The 22,827-nt window shown below is 32.9% G+C and overlaps 1 protein-coding gene and 1 non-coding gene across 2 annotated transcripts; both read left to right on the forward strand.

Annotated features, from left to right (window-relative positions):
* The first annotated feature begins 8,450 nt into the window (after positions 1 to 8,450).
* On the forward strand, positions 8,451 to 14,561 carry LOC116016089 (TMV resistance protein N-like). Its single transcript, XM_031256253.1, has 5 exons — positions 8,451 to 8,944; positions 11,172 to 12,264; positions 12,351 to 12,626; positions 12,731 to 13,819; positions 13,911 to 14,561. Exons 1-5 carry the CDS (start codon positions 8,451 to 8,453, stop codon positions 14,559 to 14,561), a joined length of 3,603 nt encoding a protein of 1,200 aa, XP_031112113.1.
* A 336-nt stretch (positions 14,562 to 14,897) lies between these two features.
* Positions 14,898 to 15,013, forward strand: LOC116018021. Its single transcript, XR_004098056.1, has one exon. It is a non-coding gene; the product is annotated as a U5 spliceosomal RNA (small nuclear RNA).
* Positions 15,014 to 22,827: the final 7,814 nt, after the last annotated feature.

Below are 22,827 nucleotides of genomic sequence, written 5' to 3' on the forward strand. Positions count from 1 at the left end.
TGTTACATTCAATTCCCTTCTCATGTAACTCTATTTAAGAAAATTCTTTAATTTAATATTTAATTACAGATGAGTTTTACGTTGTCAACTAATTTATGGACACAAATATAAATCACATCACGAATGAAAAATTAGTTGGGGAAAATAGCATTTTTCCTTTTTAATTTCTTACCATCGTCACGAGATCCACTGTATGGCCTGTGTCAATAAGAAGAAATTACACATGATTTTCACTTATTTTCACTTATTTTCACTTCCACCAAAGAAACATGTTTAATTTCTTTTGTTATTTGCTTTGCATTACCGCTTTAATTTTATTTGCAGCTTTCATGGAATTTTTGGGTATTCCATCTATGTTCATCACTTCATTGTAACATTTTTTCTTAAATTTAACATTTTGCATGGAAAAAATTCAATTTTTTTGCTCAATTTTATCATTGAATTTAAAAGCTAAGTTATCTATTTGAGTCCCTTAAATATTCATTTTATACTCAATTAGCTCATTCATTATGAAAATCGTAAAATTATTGATGTTAAATTTTAGGGGAAATTTAGAATTTATTTGAAATTAACTCTTTTGAAAATTTTATTATTATTCAAAATAAATATATGTAGACATTACTACATGTATTATATTACGATAATACATTTTCATCATTTATCATCTTGCTTGTAGTTATACTGTGAAACAATATATACTTAGTGTATATTTTGGAATGAATGATGATTAATAAAAGACTAATAACTCCGCTTTATATTTGTCTTCTCTTTACTTTACTAGATATTCTTATGTTTATTACTTTCCTACAATCGGAATGATACTACTAATCACATGAGGATACATCCGATTCTACATCAATCCTCAATGAACGCCATGAATAAGCTATATATGTACATATTGATGCTACTAGTAATTGAATTATGAGTCGTTGTTCTCTCCCGATCTTGCTGCATGCTTTGATGCCGAGGTGGATCTCGACGATCCACTTGCGGTCCGGAGGAGCTGTGCATAGAGCATCACGTTATCAACTCGCCCGTGTGACAGTCCGGTTGCTTTGTTGTATGAGTATGCACTAGTACAAAATGAGTTATTTTTGTCTTGATGAGTTTTTTTCATTTTTGGTCCTTCGACTTTAATTTATATGTGTTGTCAAATGGAATTCATGACTTTTATTTCAGACATAATAAGTGACTAACTTTAAATTTTTTTTCACATTTGGTCCCATCCGACCAATAAATTAAACCGGCCAACCCATCAGAAATATACACAACCCTAGCTTGTTTGTTAAGGGTAAACTAGTCATTTTTCTTCCAAGCAAATTAATTATATGTAAGAATTATTTCATTTCTTTCCTCCATTCTCGTCTGTGTTCGAAGAAGGCCTACGAAGAAAAATAACCCTAGCCATTTCTCTCCAATTAAACAAGTTTGAAGCAGAAGAGTCACGTGATCACGGTATAAAATGTTAACTAATAATCCTGAAGATTGTCATATCATCTTCTTTAGACTCCCTTTTTGAAACAGTTATTCTACTTTAAGCCATGTAGAACTTGAAGATTGTTATCTTCAGGGGGAGATAATGAGTACATTTACTTGAATCAATCTGAAGATTGAGCATTAATCAATCTTGAAGATTGAGCCTTAGTCAATCCTGAAGATTGAGTCTTAATCAAATCCCAAAGATTGAGACTTAATCAAATCCCAAAGATTGAGACTTAAAAGACTAACAGTTGTATTTTTGCAACATATGAATATCGATATACCATGTACTCTTTTCCTCACTAGATTTTTCCCACAAGGTTTTTCTAGTGTGGTTTTTAACGAGGCATGAGTATAACATAATGCAAATAATATAAATAAATAGTCTAAACCTAGAAATCTTAAAGATTATTATGTCCTGAAGGCTTATAGTTGTACTCTTTATTTTCATAACTAAGTTTTTCCCACAGAATTTTCTTAAGTTAAGGTTTTTAATGAGACAATCAAGACAATATATGATTTTACAAATATCATGTACTCTTTTCTTCAACTAGGTTTTTCCCACGTGGTTTTCCTAATGAAGTTTTTAACGAGGCATGAAAGTATTTGAATATATCATTCATATACCATGTACTATTTTCTTATCTAGGTTTTTCCCACAGGGTTTTCCTAACGATTTTTTAACAAGGTCGTAGTCAAATAATGTTCAAGGGGGAGTGTTATAATTTATAAATAATATTTAGTGGACAGTATTACTTGTAACGGACATATTTATGTCCCTATTTATGTTTACCGTTATAGATATCTAAAAACATAATAAGTGTGAATGAATGTTATACCCTTCATTTATGTCCGTTTTTTCCATTAAATTTTTATATACATTATGCTATAAAAGTTGTACTATATAATATTTTGGACAAATATACCCCTACCGTTATAACTTCCGTTATCTTTTTCACTATTGTTACTATGTACATGCATCCACCATATATTTTCTTATATTCTTCAATAATAATAACATATACACATTATATGTTAGAGTTATATGTTAGTTAATTATTTTTTTAAAATATAAATATCAAATTTATAAACATTATTATTATTATTATTTACTATAATTTAAACATCTAAAATCTAAATATATTTAAAAATTTAATATAAAATACTAATATTGGACACCTATTTTTTTGCGCATCGTGCATAAAAAATACTAGTATATTATATATGTGTAAACCTATTTGTAGAATGGAAGTGGTTCGAATGAGATGATGGCTCCCTTTTCTCTATTATATTGTTGTTGTATCTAATTTCTATATCTAACTCTGTACTGCATAGCAATTCACCGGTTAGGAACTAAAAGGCCAACGGGCACGACATACCACTTCTAACAACTAGGACACAGAGTACTCACTTTAATTTGGTAGCTAATTAATTATAGAATATAATTGCAATAATGGTATTTAAATTTGGTACTGAAATTACACATACCACACGTACTATATGTGGGCTAGTGATAGGATAATTGAATAACCATATTGATCTCAGATTTAATCCGTGCACCCTTAGTCTAACCCGTCAAAGCAGTAGTTAAGACAACAAAATATAGTAATGATTAATTAGCTTAGGCTATCCTTAACCCAGAAATTTCTCTCACTTTTTAAAATGGGTCCCACTTCCACATCATCATATTTATAAATTCTTCACTATTTGAAATTTGCATATTATATTATAAATATAATAACTAAATAATATAATCTATACTATATATTAAAATAATATACTCCTCCCAAGTTTTCCCGCCCAAACTCAGGGGCATTTTAGTAAAATGAAATTAAGAATTATTTTATGGTTATTTTATTAATTAACTATATATATTTCCATAAAATTTATTTCCATAATCCCAAGAAAATTAAAACATCTACTCCAGTAGCATTCTTCCTAATTTTATTCCATATATAATTAACTATATATATGGTTATTTTATTAATTAACTATATATATGATTATTTTATTAATTAAACATTTATATATTTCCATAAAATTTATTGCCAATTACCCAAAAAAATTAAAACCTCTATCATTCTTCCTAATTTTATTCCAACTGATTTAAGTTAACGTCAATTTCTCTCATATAAGATCCGAGCATGAGAGATTGTTCCCTCACAACTTCTGAACTCGGCAAAGTCGGCATTCGTTTCATACGTTTCCGATCACAACTCCGATGGACAAGCTCAAGACTCAAGAGTAAGTGAAAATCCTTTGATTTCTTTCTTTATTTTCATGGTTATGCTTTGTTGTTCTTCCTTTATTTCATCATTTAGTTTCTGATTTCGTGTTAACAATTTATTTTGAAATTTTTTGTAATTCAATTCGGTGATATATCGTTTCCTAGCGATAACGAAGCCCCATCTAACTTCTCTGAGAAAGCTACGGTGGTGCATGCACCAAGAATTGCACCGACGAACTTGAATCGGTTTAAAAAGATGGTTTCCAATGTGTCGTCGCGGGCACCGGTAAATCGCAAACATTCATCGGCGTCATCTAGGGTAAACGATAGGGGTTAGCGGAGGAAGAGGAGAAAGAGCATACTACTATATTCTCCCCCACAAGTGAAGCAGAAGAAAGATTTTGTTGACTACAAGTGAGTGGATGGGAAAAAGGTAAACGTGGTTCAAGGTCATGAATTACATATTGGGGTTTTCGAAGCGGAAGAACTGATGAAGATTGTTGAGTGTGTTTACCAGTATTAGCAATTGGGTCAGAAAGGGCAATGGATGAGGAGCAAATGACGTGCAAGAGTCTAATTCAATTGTTGTTACAATTATGTAGCATGGTAAAATTACATATTTTTCTATTTCTAAAAGTTATTTTTTTGGAGAAGTTTCTGCGTATTTCTTTTTTAATTTGGTTTGGTTGTTGTTATAAATATGTTGTAGTAAAATTATTTGCTATTCCTATCCCTTAGTTGTGTTTCTTTTGAAAAGTTTATCTTATACTCTTGCATATTATTATGATTTTGTGATAGGATAAAAATAGTAATCCTCCTGGCATGGTATAATCAGAGATGAAGAAGTAGATCTATTGCATGAATAATAATAATATAAATTTTATACATTGATATAATCCTGTGTTAAGATAATAATAATAATAATAATTCAGAATTCTTAATATAATTTTCTAATATAATTTCCTAATATATTAATACTAATAATTCAAAATGCTTAATATAAGTTCCTAATTAATTTTTTCTATTAAATCTGTTTATAACGGTAATTACAAATATAGTATTAAGAAAAATTAGTAGGATTGATAATCAATTTCCTAATATAATTTTTTATCTTACCTAAAAGGCTTCCTCCCAATTTGTTTTTTTAGTACTACCTATCATATTTTTATTAATTGATACTTTTCCTAATATATCTGACCTAAAAGGTTTCATCATTTTTTTATAATACTGATCCATATGTTAATGAGTTAATATGTTTATTTTGGTAATATATATAGGTAATAACCATACCATCTAAATAACCTCGTGGTAATTACCAACTGTATTTAACATCTAAATTTAGTATGTTAATTAAACATTGAGAATTCCTTCTTATGACGATTATATTTTTTTTACTGCAAATAATATCAATTACCTGTGCATTTCCTTTGATTACTTTTGAATAATATAAAATCTTAAAAATTATAGAAATAAATGAATTAATACTGTACGTTATTTAAAGTTTATATTTTTATATAATCAATTAAGGAAATTGATAATACACCTATTAAGTCCATTATATTAAAGGATATTTAAAAGATTATGATAATTGTTCCAATTCACAGATTATTACGCTAATCCACAAATTATTACGTCCATACAATTATGCAAATTATTCAAATTCACAGATTATTACACATAAAATTATGCTAATAGTTACTTTTGAATAAAATCTCCAATTACAGTAATTAAGAAATTAATTCACACATTATACTTTTATTAAATTGTTTTTTTATACTTGCCATAATATAGCTTGCCATACTACAGATTTTATCTAATCAATTAAGGAAATAAGTGGTACACATATTACGACATAATTAAAGGAGATTAAAGGTACACATATTACATCAATAATTAAACAAAATTAAACTTACATGTATTATCTATACTATATATAAAAGTAAAATCCTCCTATTTCATTTCTCACACCCAAACTTTTATAGTCAATTAATTAAATATTTTATTGGTCAAATAATTAATAAAGTTTATTTGATAAGAAAATGTAAAATGCAAATTAATTAATATCTATTAATTAGTAATATCGTTTTTATATTCACGTATCAACACTATTAATAAAAGTAAAATTCTCCCCTTCATATTTTCGGCACAAGATAATATTATTAATTAATTGGTAAAAAAAAATTAACAAAATTTAATTGGTAACAAAATTTTATTTACCAAATTCCATGAATAATTAAACCAATATAATTTTGGAAATAATTGAAACAAATTCTGCGTAATTTTATAAGAAAAAATAATTTATTAATTATTATTATTTTTTTTTGAAATAATTAATTATTATTATTAATTACACCAATAATAATAAAAATAATTCGAATACTTATCTATACTTCTATATCTAGACTACTATTAATAAAAATAAAAATATAAAATCATTATTTGTGAAATTTCCTCAAAAACAATAGAAAAGATAAAATAGAAAAGAAAAAGTGATATTACTAATTGATTTAAAATATAAAAGATCATAATCTATACTTCTATACTATATATAAAAGAAAAATCCTCATATTTTATTTTCCCGCACAAACTTTTGTAGTCAATTAATTAAATATTTTATTGATCAAATAATTAATAAAGCTTATTTGTTAAGAAAATGTAAAATGGAAATTAACTAATATCTATTAATTGGTTTTATCGTTGCTATATTCATGTATCAACACTATTAATTAAAGTAAAATCATTTATCGGAAAAGGAAAATGATATTACTAATTGACCGAAAATTATTTTAAAACTTTGATAAAAAATAAGTATACTTTCATTTTGAAAACTTTAAGTTATTTAAACTTTAAAAAAATTAATTAAACATGGGTTGTTAGATTTTTATAATAATCAAAATTAATTCATTCAAATATGGATTTGAATGAGGAAGATAAAAGTAAATTTCATTCAAATATGGATTTGAATGAGGAAGATAAAAGTAAATGTAATTCAAATATGGATTTGAATGAGGAAGATAAAAGTAAATGTAATTCAAATATGGATTTGAATGAGGAAGATAAAAGTAAATGTAATATGGTTATGGATTTGAATGAGGAAGATAAAAGTAAATGTAATATGGTGAAAGATTTGAATGAGGAAGATAAAAGTAAATGTAATATGGTGAAACTGAATATGCTTAAAGTATAAAAGTATAATTGCACATATATTAGTGTAATTGACTAATAATAATTGCCTAATAATTATTATGGTAATTAAGCTAAACAATAATAATTGCCTAATAATTATTATGGTAATTAAGCTAAACATTAATAATTGCCTAATAATTATTATGGTAATTAAGCTAAACATTAGTTGTTGAATTTATTTTTATAATAATTATAATTAAATTATTTCTCATATTTATTTTAGTAATAATATAATTACATAAGTCATATTACTTATAAATCTTTTTAAGATAATTGTAGATAAACAAGTCATATATTATTCAATTAATTGAGTAATGCTTTTGCATTAATCTTATAATCAAATAAATGTACACGTTCAATATTAGAATTTTTTATAATTTCGTATTTATTTTTATTATCTCAATATATAATAAAAAAAAAGTGTATCCGTGCATCGTACGGGTAATTGGACAATTATTTGTTCTAATTCAAGCAGGGAAAACATCATAAAGCATAATCGATCCAACCAATTTCATCAATTGCGCTATATAATATTCGATGTTATAATTTATATAATTGTATATCGATCCAAATATTCTTAAAATATTATAACGAATTCATTCCGTGCAACGCACGGGCGAAAATACTAGTAGGAAATAAAAAAGATAAAAAAGTACACAAATCAAATTTACCATGTTTTTTCTCCCACTTTTTCATTCTCTCTCCTCTTGCTAATTTAGCAATTTCTCTCTCCTACTGCAAGACACATGGCATTAAATAATAATAAATAAATAAAAACTCTCTCTTGCCACATAGATTAGAAATGTAGAGATTGGCAGGGTTGAGGACAGCCTTAGAAGTTAAATAGAGCACGGGTAGAGCGGTTGCACTAAGTATAGAGTCTATGCACTTACTAGAGCACCGCATCATTAAAGAGCAGTTGTACGTTATGGAGAGCTAACGCACTTATAAAGGAGAGCGCATCACAATTATTAGAAGATTGTTGTTCTCATTATTATAACCGTTATACTTAGTAGTCATTGTCCATTATAAAAGCAAGGCCCCTGTAATAAGCCGGGGAGGAGCTCAATCTTTTACTCGATTAGACTCTTAGCAATACAATTATTTGTCTCTGTTTATCACTTTACTCACACACAAATACTCTCTGATAACATTCTTACCGTTACTCAAATAAAAAAAAAAATTATATAACATTACCTTACATACTCTACTTCAGCCAAAATCTTAGCAACTTATTGTCATCCATGAATTTGAGCAAAACAATACCCCTTTATAAAATTGGTGAAATATAATAATGCAGCGCAACTTTGTATACAGTCAACTTTGATGGATTCTTTGTTTCTTAACAACTCTAATCATGCCCTAAAAAATTCAGGCCGGTGATTACTTTTATCTATTTATTTTAATTAGTTTTTGTGCGGATACAATAATATTATATTGTTTTAGCTCGATTATATTAAGAATCATCATCACATTAATTAGTTATTGCGCACAGTGCATTGAGTTGCGTACTGCAGATCCAGTTTTGCGGCCATAGCTTAATTTCCTCACCATTGCAATGGAACAACCTTCTTTTGCGTCTTCTTCATGTGGTTCCTCCTATGATGTTTTTTTGAGTTTCAGAGGAGAAGACGTTCGCAAGAATTTCGTCGACCATCTCTACAGTGCCATGCAACAAAGAGGAATTTACACTTTCAAAGACGACGAGAAGCTGGAAAGGGGAAAGTCCATCTCGCCCGCGCTTGAGAAGGCAATCGAAGAATCGTCCATGGCGGTGGTCGTCTTCTCCGAGAACTATGCTGATTCGACATGGTGTTTGGAGGAACTGGTGAAAATTATGGAGTGTATGGAGGTGAAAGGTCAGATGGTTGTTCCCATTTTCTATGGCGTGGATCCTTCGACGGTGAGGAAACAAAAGGGAAAGTATGGAGAAGCCTTTGAAGGACACGAGAAGAGGTTTGAGAAAGAAGGAGAAAAGGTGAAGAAATGGAGGAAAGTGCTGGAGGATGTATCCAATTTGTCCGGTTGGGATCTGAACAACACTGAAAATGGGTAAATCTTCAACTCTAAACCCCCCCCCCCCCNCCCCCCCCCCCCCCACCCCACACACAAATGAAATTTATTTTTGAAATTCAATATGTTTTTTTTTATTAAATTTTATTTCATAAAAAGAAAATCGATTGTTTTCTTCGATCAAATGAATATTTATGCTTATTATATTGCATATATTATGTTATAGAGATTTTAATATAAATTGTATGACATATCTCAATGTTACCATAAATAATACTCCGTATCAATTATTTTTTTCTTATTGATATCAAATGTATAAGCCAATTAATTCAAGTTTGATCGATTTTTAATTTTCTGTTGGCATTTATAGTAATATTGATAGGGGTAATTCCCCGATCTACTTTTCCGGTCTACTTTAACTACCGGTCTGTACTCGTGGACCGCCCCTCGTTCACCGGTCTGTTTGTACTGATCGGTCGGGGACGTGTGGCCGACCTTAATTGGTCGGTGGCGTCTGAGCCCTTAGAATTCCCCGCCGAGGAGCTCTTGGTGGCTGGGTAGTCCGGCCTCCATTGAAGCGCTTACCTTGGGAAGCTGCGTACTGTCATTGGAGACACTTGGCCTATAAGCATAGGACCGGCCTGCAGACCGGTGCATGCGTGCCACGCGTACGTCATGCCGCTAGCCAGGCACCTGTCTCCTATGTCACCTATAAATAGCGCATTTAATGCAAGGTAAAGGACTTCTGGCGGTTTCTTTTAGATAATAATCAAAGAGACTAGGAACATCTAACCCACTGTCATGTTGACCAGTGACGGAGCCACTGTGGGGGTAGTGGGGGCTGCTGCCCCCACTCAACCCATCCCCACCCATATATAGCCTTGTATGTATATATGTATATAGGCCATGTTTTAGATATAAATATATAAAAACAGATATTATAGACAATGGATTAGCTAGACAAGATGGTAATGCTGTAATTTATATATATAATTTTTTAATATTAATAATGAGATACATAATTTATAATGTGTTTTCTATTTGAATTAATTTATCAAATTAATTATGTTTCATATTTTGTTTTGAATATTTTTATAAAATTTTGATGTGTTTTATTTATCGCACATATTCAACAATATTTATGATTATATTTCTTAAGCAATTTTTTTTAACTATCTATTTTATTTTAATACTTCGCCCCCGCTAGAAGAAATTTCTGGCTCCGTCCCTGACGTTGACCGGACTCGTTAGGGTATTCACCTTGTACCCGACCTTATTCATTAATACAAAGTATTTTATTCATATACCGTATTTTACTCTATCAAATATTTTACAATTTAGTAGTAAATTATCAATTTTAAAGTAACACTAAAAATTTACTCTCTTTTTTCCCCACAAATGAATATATTACTCTCTATCTAGTTGATAATTCTAGGTAGGTAGTAAGAATACTATCTTATAAAGAATCATTAATATTTAAAAAAAAAAAAAACCACCTTAATTAAGCTGCCTTGCACCTCACCTCGTAAGAGGGACTGAGGTAGTACTTCTATGCCAATTTTAAATTTCAAAATATAAATGAGTTGATATTTAGCAGCCACTAAGTTATATAAAATCATTTAACACTAACTGCTATGATCATAGAGCTTTCAGCTTTACACACAATTTTACACAGAAGAAGACGACTTTTGAATTTTTGAGAAGCTTGAGGCTGGGGTTTTGTGGAGAGGAAAGCGGGAAAGATATCTAATATTACTATCTTGCTTCTTCTTCATCATCATCATCTTCTTCTTCTTCTTCAAAGTCGAGCGTTGCAATGAGAAACGATAGCCTGCGGCCGCAGTTGGGTAGCGGTTTGTGGTTGCACTGATTTTGTGAATTGTTGAATTGCTACTGCTATCTCTTTTCATGTTGCCTTCCTCCGATTCTTGGTTGTGCTGTTTCTTATTTGATGTCAATTGCGTTGTTGCTTTTATTTCCTCTGATTTTATTGCTCTTTATAAGCCTAACTCCTTACGCAACGATGCAATGATATTGAGCATGAACTGGAAGGTTTCAAGCATGACAAGAGTAAAGCAAACCCGAATTAATGAATTATACTCTTCACTACATTCTTGAAAAGAGCGTGCATAGGCATATCAAAGGAATTAATTGTTTTTTTAGGCTTCATTATTTTGTATAGTTGGAAATGCCAAGCCATCAGACTGGGAAAAGCATGTTTTGCCTCTTTTACGAGTTGCACTTACTGTTTGTTATATATATATAGGCATGAAGCTAAGTGCATCCAACGAATTATTGAAGATATCATGGATAAATTGGGCCTGACAGGGACTAGTGATGCTCCAAATCTCGTTGGAATGGAGTCTCGTATGCAGAAACTATATTCATTGATAGGGTTGGGGTCTAGCGATGTCCGTTTTGTTGGAATATGTGGGATGAGCGGCATAGGAAAGACAACTATTGCCAGAGCTGTTTATGACAAGAACTCGAGTAAATTTGAAGGTGCTAGTTTTATTCATGAAGTCAGAGAGCAGTCAGCAAAACATGGTCTAGAGCGCCTACAACAGACACTTCTCTCTGAGATTCTTTCCATGAAAGATTTGAAAATAAACAATGTCTTTGAAGGAACCAACAAGATAAGGCGAAGGCTGCGCGGTAAAAGAGTGCTTATTGTTCTTGATGATGTTGACCACATTGATCAATTGGAGTCCTTGGCTGGAAACCGTGATTGGTTTGGTAAAGGAAGCAGAATCGTTATAACAACTAAGAATAAACACTTGCTTGTTAGGCATGATGTTGATAGAATGTATACGATGAGTCTGCTAGATGAAGATGAAGGCTCTCAACTCTTTAGGCAGTATGCCTTTAAGAAAACAAAGCCTACCAAGGAATTAGAGAAGCTCGCAATTCAAGTGGTTCGCCATGCTGGCGGCCTTCCTTTAGCCCTTAAAGTTTTGGGTTCCTTCCTGTATGGCCGAGATATTGCTGAGTGGAGAAGTGAAGTGGACCGACTTAAGGAAATCCCGGAAGATGAAATTTTGGAGAAACTTAAAGTAAGTTTCCATGGTCTCAACAAAATTGATCAAAAGATATTCTTAGATATTGCATGCTTTTTTAAAGGGAAGAAGAAAGCATCTATGACAAGAATACTTGACAGTTTCAAATTCCACTCTGTCATTGGTATAAAGGTTCTCATAGAGAAATGTTTGATAACTTTTTCAAAAGGTCGCATTTTGATGCATCAATTGATACAAGAAATGGGCTGGCATATTGTTCGACGAGAAGCTTCAGATGACCTGAGAAGGTATAGCAGGTTGTGGCTATCCCAAGATATTTCTGAACTACTAACGGGAAACAAGGTAAGTATTCTTCTAAAGATTATGCAACCTTTATTTTCAGGTATACAGTTCACTTTTAGGAAGTTTTTTTTACTTTGGATTGTCAGGGTACTGATAAGATTGAAGGTGTAGCATTGAACTTCAGGGCTGCAACAGATGTGAAAATTAGTAGTGAAGCCTTCACACACATGACCAAGCTCAGGCTACTCAAAATTCACAATGCAAATGCTTCTCAAGTTCCCAGTTTTTTACCCTGCGAGTTAAGGTGGCTCGATTGGCATGGATATCCTTCAAAATGTTTGCCTGCTAGTTTCCAAGGAGAAAAGCTTGTTGGTCTTAAAATGCAATATAGTCGTGTCATACAACTTTGGAAAGGCTTGAAGGTTTATCTGATAATTCGTTATTTATGTCCATTTTTCTTTCAGACTGTTTCATTCAATCATATCATGAGGGATTCTTATTTCTCTTTTATATTTCACTCCTACAGGTTTTGGACAATTTGAAATTCATCAATCTTAGCTACTCCCAGAAACTGATTAGAACTCCAGATTTCACAGGAATCCCAAATCTCGAAAGGTTGATTCTTGAAGAGTGTACGAGTTTGGTGGAGATCCATGCTTCTGTTGGATTTCTCAAGAACCTAGTTTTATTGAACCTAAAGCACTGTATAAATCTAAAGAGGCTCCCAAAGAGCATTCATTTAGAAAAGCTCAAGATGCTAATCCTGTCGGGCTGTTTAAAACTCCAAACTTTTCCTGAAATTGCAGGACATATGGCTTGCTTGTTGGAAGTATATGCTGAAGCTACTGCTTTAAGAGAGCTGCCTTCATCTATTGATTTCCTCACACACCTTAGCATAATAAATCTAAGCTATTGCAAGAATCTTGCAAGTCTTCCAAGTAGCATTTGCAGATTGAAAGGTCTCAAAACTCTCGTTCTATCTGGCTGTTCCCAGTTTGACAAACTACCAGATGAATTGGGACAAATGGACTGTTTAGAAGTGCTCTACTGTGATGGCACAGCCATCCAGAAACCACCATCCTCCATTTCACTTCTAAAGAACCTTAAGACCTTATCGTTCCGTGGGTGTAAACCTCTAGCTTCTCAGTCATGGTGTTCATCCTTCCTTTCTTGGCTATTGTCAGGAACTTTTCAAGATACCAAAGCTTCACCCTTTCTTTCTCTATCTGGTTTATCTTCATTGAAAAAACTAGATCTTAGTGATTGTAGTATGTTAGATGGAGGCGTTCCTTGTGATCTCGGAGTCTTGTCCACTTTGGAAGAATTGAATCTTGGCAAAAACAAGTTTGTTAGTATCCCAGCTGAAATCATTGCTCAGCTCACTCGGCTTAAGGTCCTTGAGCTAGTTGGATGCCAAAAGCTTGAAACTTTGCCAGATCTTCCATCAAGTATAACAGAGGTTTATGCAGATGAATGCACGGCCTTGAAGAGCAACTTAGATTTATTGACTAAATACCCAAAGTTGTTCCGTGTTTCGTTCACTAAATGTGCCCGACTATTTCAGGATCAACGTGACAGTCACATGGTTGATGCATTATGGCAACACCTGCTCAAGGTAACTAACTACATTATATCATTAACATAATGCTTTTGAGTTCCTCCACGTACACGAACTAATAGTAAGTGATATGATTTTTATGACACAGGGACTATCTGTAGTTGATGACAATTTCAGTATCTGTCTTCCTGGAATCGAGATTCCTGAGTGGTTTACCTATAAGAACTTGGGGCCTTCAATTGCAGTGAACCTGCCTCAAAATTGGTATAATAACAAATTCATGGGATTTGCAGTCTGTGTTGTTTCTGACTTGACATCGACTTCATTATCTGGGAGTAGTAATTATCTGAACAAAACTCATGGAATTCGAGTCCTGTTCAGTTTCAGAACTCATGGTGGTAGGAAGTTAAGTCATGCAACAACTATTGGGTCTATAGGGAGTGATGAGAATGTGGACTCTGAGCACACTTGCCTGGCCTATGTGTCATTTGATAGTTTCTGGTGGGTATACAATAAAATGGTTCACAGCCCTAATGAATGGTGCCAAATTGAGGTTTCTGCTGATCGTTTCAGCAGAGGTCACTTGTTACTCACAGGTTTTGGGATGCGCCTCGTGTATGAGGATGATGTTAAACAGAGCGATGAACAGCAGATGAACCAAAAGAACTCGACTCAATCTGATGGGAAAATGGGATTGTTTCCTGCAATCTTCAATGGATCAAAGTACGTGAAGAAAAAAAGGCTTGGCTATTATGACTTCTCTCGCCTTCCACCAGAAGCACAACATCAAGATTCTTGATTTCATAGGCATGTTTCACTGCAATTCTTGTTTTTACTCTTTGCCACCTGCTTGTTTCTTCTTTCTAGTTTCTTCCATGCTCTAAGGGAAACTGATTTTCTTTGTTCTTAATTACAACTTAATGCCAATGTCCTGTGACTCAATGGATTAGCAGAAATTAAAGAGATTGGCAAAACAAACCTTTAATAATCAATTAATATATGTGGCAATTAGAGGGATTACTTGGTTTTGGGCATGGTCAAAACCGGGTAACCCATCCCACATCGAAGAATCATAAAGAACTCTCAGCTTTGGGCTTCTATATATTTGGCAATTCTAAGCCTTCTGAAATCACGCAGCCACGCGTTGAACACAAAGCGAACTATTCTTTCGCCTTTTACTAAAGAATACCGTGTGTTCGTCGCAAATAGTGGCATACGCCATTTTTTGGAGGGTTCCTTGTAATAGAGGACCCAACCAATTTCAGTCCAACTTTTTTGTTATTTTAGGTTTACCTCTGGGCTAGTTTTTGAGTTTTTTCCTATTTTCATTGTAATTCTGAGTCATTCTTTGATTTCAGTTGTCTATAGTACTGTCTTTTATTTATTAGTTCTATATCTATAATAGTAAGGCGTTTTTACTTTTTTATTGTTTGGTGTTGTGTTTAATAATTTTGGTTTGAAAGTTGACACATTTTGTATGAGATGTGTGAACATGTAGTTAATAATTTATATGTATGTAATTACCCTTGTTTATATAGCTATAGAAATTACTAACGCTCGTTATAGAATGTGTAATTTATATGTATGTAATTGCCATTGTTTATAGGTATAGAAATTACTAATTATAAGTATAGAATGTAATGGTGTAACCTAAGGTTTTCACCGTCGGACACAGTGACTAACCCCTCGCTGAATTGTAGGCACCTCTATTGGGTCGGATAGCTGACTTGGAGATTTAAGGCTGCTCCATACCCAAAGCCAAGGATCGAACCCTTGACCTTTGGATAATTTATATGTATTAATAATTCATATGTATGTAATTACCATTGTTTATAGCTATAGAAATTACTAACGACAAGTATAGAATGTGTTAATTATAGAATGTGTAATTTATATGTATGTAATTACCATTGTTTATAGGTATAGGAATTACTAATTATAAGTATAGAATGTGTTAATTATAGAATGTGTTAATTGTAAATAATTTTTGAACCATGGTACAACAATTGGTGTAATACACATGGAATTTCAGGGATGTAAAAAGCAGTAAAGCACATAGAAAAGCTAAAATGGTAAAGGACTAGAAGATGACGAGCTAGCAGGGCGTTTGGTTGGAGGGAATTATAATTCCATTCCCACTTTATTTCCACCTAATTTCGAAGGCAACTAAATTCCTTCGTTTGGTTGGAGGGAATTGCAATTCCGCGTGGAATTGCAATTCCCTCATTTTCATGGAATTAGAATCCCATGGTCCCCCTGCGATTTTAATTCCATGGATTTCAGGATGAAAAAAGATAATCTTGAGGCAAAATTACCCCTACCTTTTTGTTAACTTTAAATTGGTATCTGACAACAATAACAATGAATATTTTGGACTTTATATTACTTATTCCCTTTCAATTTCATGTATACCAAATATTGAAATTGAAATTCCAATAATTTTATTCTTGCCAATAAAAAACTGGAATTTAAACTCCCACTTTATTCCACATTATTCTTTTCCTATGGAATTAGGATTCTTTTTCCACCTAATTCATTCCCTCCAACCAAACACCTCGTAACTTCCACACTTCAAACAACTGATACACTTAGTTTAGTGATGTATCAAATAAATGAATTTTATGAGTTACATTGGGTAATTTAGACAAAATTAACGTAACAAAACTAGCATGGGACTGATACACCTCCCATCCCATATCCACCTATCAAACGACTAAACCTTACTGATATCCGTGAAGTTGAACTACAGTTTTCCATATTCAGGTACCACGTACAATATACTCCCTCCGTCTCATTTTACATGTCTTACTTTTCTTTTTAGTTTGTCCCAAAATAGTGTCCTCTTTTTAAAATTGGACATAATTATCATTCTACATTTCCCAATTTACCATTTTGACTTTTCAACTTTTTAGACCATTAATGAGGTAAGTACAATTGTACTTTGTACAAATGACACTTACTTTTGAAGGGCAAAATTGAAAGGTTAATATCATTTGTTATGTTGTATTAAAAACTGTGCAAAAAGTAAATGAGACAAACAATTAGGGACGGAGGGAGTAACACATTTCAAGGGTGTACTGTGTGAAAAACTTGTATACCTTCTTGACTTAGTATATCACAAGTCGGAGAAGCCCTGGCCTGGTTGTGGTTCGGAGTAGTGAAGGCCTTCCGGCCTCCTCAAGGAGGTAGCGTTGGAAGTCTAGCTGGAGTCCTTGGTGTGATGACACAAATGAATACCTGCAGCCGCCGATCGGCTGATGTTGCTGCGTTTCTCAAAATAGCTTTAGGTCGCGCTTAAGGAAGTGACGTGAATACCAATTAGTAGAACTCTATTATATATACTAAAATGAGTTAATTCCATAAATAGTCCTTCGACCATTGACTTTTACCAATTTTAGTCCTCGACTTTTAATTTTACTAAAGTTGGTCCCTTAACTATTAATTTTGTACCAATTTTGGTCCTTCCGTTAAATCAATGTTAAATAGGTGTTAAAATTGAGGGCAAAAATGTCAAATAAAATATTTTAACCTTTCTTCTTCACTTTGTTTCACCTCCTCCATCGCAAGATTATATAGGGAACAATGTGAGTTAATATATTTATTTTTACATTTTATGTTAAATTGTTTCAAGTAAATAAATTTTTTTTTTGTTTTTTTTTTGTTTACTGCAATGTTAATATATACTCCGTAATATTTTTTTTTTTTTTTTTGTAAATTCTCTAACTGGATGTGGAGTGTTATTGTATATTTTATTGTTGTATTAGGTATTTTTTTTTTATTTGATAGCAAAAATGGTAGAAAAGGGGAAACAAAGTGAAGAATAAAGGTTAAAATATTTGATTTGACATTTTTGTCCTCAATTTTAACACCTATTTAACATTGATTTAACAGAAGGACCAAAACTGGTACAAAATCAATAGTTAAGGGACCAACTTTGGTAAAATTAAAAGTCGATGACTAAAATTGGTAAAAGTCAATAGTCGGAGGACCATTTTTGGAATTAACTCTACTAAAATTAAAGAAAAGATACCAATTAAACACAGTCTTTGTAAAACAAATCTGAAAAGTGTGTTGCAACAAATTAGAGCATGAAGCAAGACCACAAACCTTACACGGAATATAGATTATAGATTCTTGAGCTCTGCCGTGAGCATCCATCCTTCATTTTCATATTGTGCACCTGCATGCCCTTTTTCACTCAATTCTTTAGCTAAGGTATGCGCCTTCTGACGAGCCTGCTCTTGCATATAAAATCCAAGTGGTACGGTTAAAGTGTAAATATACCATATAAAAAAAAAAAAAAACCAAAATTAAAGTAACACAGTATCTGGTGGAGCTGCATCCAGATTTGGCACATAGTAGCAAATGCATCTCATCTCATCTTTAAGGAGTACGTGAAATAAATAAAAGAAACATGCAATATATGTTAGCCATAAATAGCTTTTACCACATGTTCCTGCTGTCAACAAATAAACAAACTACAATTAACAATTACGATACCCATAAATACCCCACACAAGATTTCAGCCGATGCAAAATCTGTAGGGCAAGGAAGAGCCAGATTTGAATGCAAGGGTATCCTTTCCAGATTCCCCCAATATGGAGAGACTAAACTCCTGTTGGAGATCATCTCATCTCCAGAGTAGTTCAGTAGGCTGTTTTCATTATCTGCTACAGAAAGAGCTCTAAGATTTGGAATTCAGATTCTGGTTCAACTAAGAATCAACTTGTTGCTGCAGACTGCACTTAAATAAACTCAAGCAGATTTCAAGGATTGCCTTTTCCTAAATAAATTAACATCTTCCTAGTCATGTCATCTGCTTAATTACTGCCAGACTGGCTGTTAAAATAATTAAGGACATGTCTTGTAAGATTACAGATTTAAATTAAATAAACTACCTAATACAGACACCACAATTAACACATAGGAAATAAATACCAAGTTTTAACTTCAAATTTTAGAGCCACAGAAATGAGAGGGGAAATGGATGAAAACAGCCAAAAATTGTGCACAACTCCTTAGAATATTAGCAAGAATTGTAGAAGATCATCTCCACTCTAATTAGCAATGATAATACAAGGACATATCTTCAATGATGAGCTTTCCAATAAAAAACTTTTTTAATAAGTTATGATGAAGCACAGAATTCACAATATATAATTATAACCTTCAAGGAACATGGAAATATTCAAGATGAGGATTTAAAAGTGAAAACATTAAAATGGAACTGCTGAAAATAGTCCACCAAATGCAAGTATCTAACAACTTGAAAAAGGGTACATGATAAGTCCAGACTAATGTGCTAAGTTAAATCAAAGATATTTTCAGAATACAAAATCAAATTTTGTGATCATGCATGTGAGAATGTGGTTTGGATTTTTTGAGACACCTCCTCGTGAAATCAGATCATTACTCTTTTTGAGGGAATCAGGGTTGTTGAATACACTGATCAAATAATTTATTTATCAAAAAAAAATTTGTGAGATTGTCTCACCGTGGATCGAGTCGGGTCAAGATGGAAATATAATACTTATACACACAAATGTCATACTTATATGGTCAAATATAATACTAATTAGGAATAAAAATTTTGTTACTTATAAGGGTAAATGTAATACTTTTAAGGGCAAATGCAATACTTTTACATTTCGATTTAAAAGTATTACATTTTCCTCGAAAGTATTATATTTTCCCTTATAAGTAAGGACACTTGTCAACATTATTTATTATGAAAAATATAATATTTTTGATGAAAAATATAATGCATCTACATCAAAATTCAAAAGTATTACATTTTTTCTTATAAGTAACAAATATTGTATTCCTGATTAGTGACATTAACGAACAAGTGTGACTGTATGAAAAAATTGGCTTAAAAAAAATTAAGGTTTAGCATATAAGGTGATTTTAGGGTTGGATTTAGGGTTTAAGGTTTAGAGGTGATTTTAGGATTTAGGGTTTAGGGTAAGTTTATGGCTTTGGGTTTAGAGGTGATTTTAGAGTGTAGGATTTAGGGCTGTTTTATGGTTTAGGGCTTTTATACAGTTTAGTGTTTAAAGTGAGTATAGGATTTTGGGTTTAAAATGCTTTTAGGGTTTAGGGTTTAAGTTGACTTTAGGGTTTAGGGTAATTTTAGGGTTATGGTTTTTCGTTGTTTTAGGATTTAGGGTTTTTGGCTTTAGAGTGAGTTTAGGGTTTAGGGTGGTTTTAGGTATTTTAAATGGTTTTGTGGTTTTAGGGTTTAGGCATTAGGGTGAGTTTAGGTTTAGGGTTTAGAGGTGATTTTAGTGTTTAGGGTTTAAGGTGAGTATAGGGTTTAGGGTTTAAAATGGTTTTGGGGTGTAGAGTTAACTTGATTTTATGGTTGAGGGTATAAGGTGGTTCTGGGGTTTAGGGTTTATCGTATAAGGTGGTTTTAGAATTTTGGGTTTAGGGTGAGTTTAGGGTATAGGATTTAGAAGTGATATTAGGGCTTAGGGTGGTTTTAGGGTTTAGGGTTGTTATAGGGTTTAGGGTGAGTATATGGTTTAGGGTGAAAAATGATTTTGGGGTTTAAGATTTAGTTTTTAGTTTAAGGTTTAAAATTTAGGATATAATGTGGTTTTAGGGTTTAGGGTTTAACGGTTTTAGGGTTTAGGGTTTATAGGTGGTTTTAGGATTTAGGATGATTTTAGGGTTTTGGGTTTAATATGGTTAAGAGTTTAGGTTTTAGGGTTGTTTAGGGTTTAGGGTTTAGGGTTATGGTGACTATAGAGATTTAGGGTTTAGGGTGATTTTAGGGTTTAGAGGTGGTTTTAAGGTTTAGGGTTTAGGGTGACTTTAGGGCTTAGTTTTGGGTTTATTGTTTAGAACTTAGGGTATAAGGTAGTTTTAGGGTTTAGGGTTTAGCGTATAAGGTGGTTTTTTTTTTTTTTTTTTTTTTTTTTTTTTTTAAAAAAGAAGTACTTTATTATTAAAAACAAAGGGGCATAACCCATACATGGTTGCAAGGCAAATGACCATATTAAACCAAATGCCAATACAAAAGATTGAAATAAATTACAAAAAAAGGCCAAGATCTACAAAATAAATAAGGCAAACTACAACTAACTACAGAAACTAAAGGAATACAAAACCAGAAGTAAACTCCAAGTCCCGTACCACCTTTCAGCAACGAGCAGTATGACTCGGGCTAAGCAAACATGCCTTTCTGCCAAACTTCGGCAACACCACAACTATTTCCGCGACTAGCGAGCAGAACCCCATAACAGCTGCCAATGATTAAAGTAGAAACAGCTAGACACTATAACAACTTAACCAAGCAACCTGCCCATAACGTATACCATGCACTGTCCTGCCGAAAAATCAGCAGCATAACGGCTATTTTAGGACTAACCCAAACAACTGTAATGCACACCAAGCACAACACAGTCACACAGGCAAAAAACAGGCACACATGCCATAACACTAAAGCACACAGGCCAAAAACCAAGGCACCCAGGCCACCAAGCAACTAAAAACAAACAATACAGTAAAGTCTAACAATAATATCATAACAGAAATGACACACATGCCTACAGTATAACGGCACGCAGGCCAGCAAACGGTAAATATCCAGAAAGCAATTCAAACCAGCACCCCAACGGAATTAGCTACTATGGGCCAGCAGCAAGCCTGAACAAACCGCCAACGGATTTGAAAAATTCCTACCCGACCACCGTTCAGCCCGGGTCAGGGTGCAACTTTTTACCGCAAATACCTACGTTAAGGTATGACCTGTTTCAAAAGAGACCCGCGAGGGAGAAACCAAACAGAACCGACAGGTCATATATGCCTCAGAAGCCAAGTATGAACAAGTAGGAAGCATGCAGAACAAGGAACACACTATAAGGTGGTTTTCTGTAGAATCGATGTCGTATGTTTTAAATATTTTTTTAAAAAAAAAATTAAAGACATACGACGTCGGTTTTACACGTCGTATGTTTTAAATAATTTTTTTTTAAAAAAAATTAAAGACATATGACGTCGATTTTACATAAAACTGACGTCGTATATTTTAAATAACTTGTTTTTAAAAAAATTAAAAATATTTTCTAAATAAAATTTTTTAAAAAATCATATATGACTATCAGCAAAAATCCCCATATATTGCCACAACACACACCCTCCACGGGAGCCTTTCATTCTCAAAGCTAGCAGTAGTTCGTCGTCCTTGTAGCAGCGCACATCATACTCTCCTTCTCCAGCAAGAAGACAACTTCGTCGCCGCTGCCGCCACCGCCATCCTTTAGTAATAATAGAAATAGGTTGCAGAGCATTGTCTTGTTCGTTAGTCTGGTAGTTCATAAGAGACATAAGGTCTTGTTCATGGTATACCTGGGGAGGTTGTATAGCATTGTCTTCATGCCTCTTCTTCAGAGCGTGTATTTGGCAACCGCATCCTAAGCATGGATGTCGGAGGTGAGATCTTGTTTACTGCCTTAGATGCCACATCCTCTACAACTTTGTCCAACACTAGTGTCATTGCTCTATGTCTCTCTCTGCATGAAATGTTTTTTTTTTTTTGGCAAACTCTGCATATAATGTTTGAGGGTGCCCATTCTTCAGGATTTAGAGTGTTATATATAATGTGAAAATTAATGTCAAGTGTGAGTATACCACCCATAAAACCTTTCAGAGTTCCAGTACGATGATGATGAAGAATAACAGCGCTGCTCTGAAAGCTTCCGTTCGAAGATCGGGAAGAAGAAGTGTTCCGTTCCAGCGCTGATCTAAAAGAATAACATCGCTGATTTGAAAGCTTCCGTTCCAGAGCTGCGCTTTTGATTCGAAAGCTCGTTCAAAACCGATCTCTATGCTCCAGAGCTTCTGTTCCAGATTTCAAGAGGCGGCTGAGGATGAGGCTATGGATATCGCCGATACGCTGCCATTTACATTTTTAAAATTAAAATGAGATTTGGCGTCGGTTTTCTTAGTTTTTTTGAAAAAACCGACACTGGATCTCTATTTAAAAAAAACACGAGATAAGGCGTCGATTTTTAGGTAAAAACCGACGCCGTATCTCTAATTAAAAAAAATGACCTAC

This window comes from Ipomoea triloba, chromosome 4 (assembly GCF_003576645.1).
Source record: "Ipomoea triloba cultivar NCNSP0323 chromosome 4, ASM357664v1".
Lineage (NCBI taxonomy): Eukaryota > Viridiplantae > Streptophyta > Magnoliopsida > Solanales > Convolvulaceae > Ipomoea > Ipomoea triloba.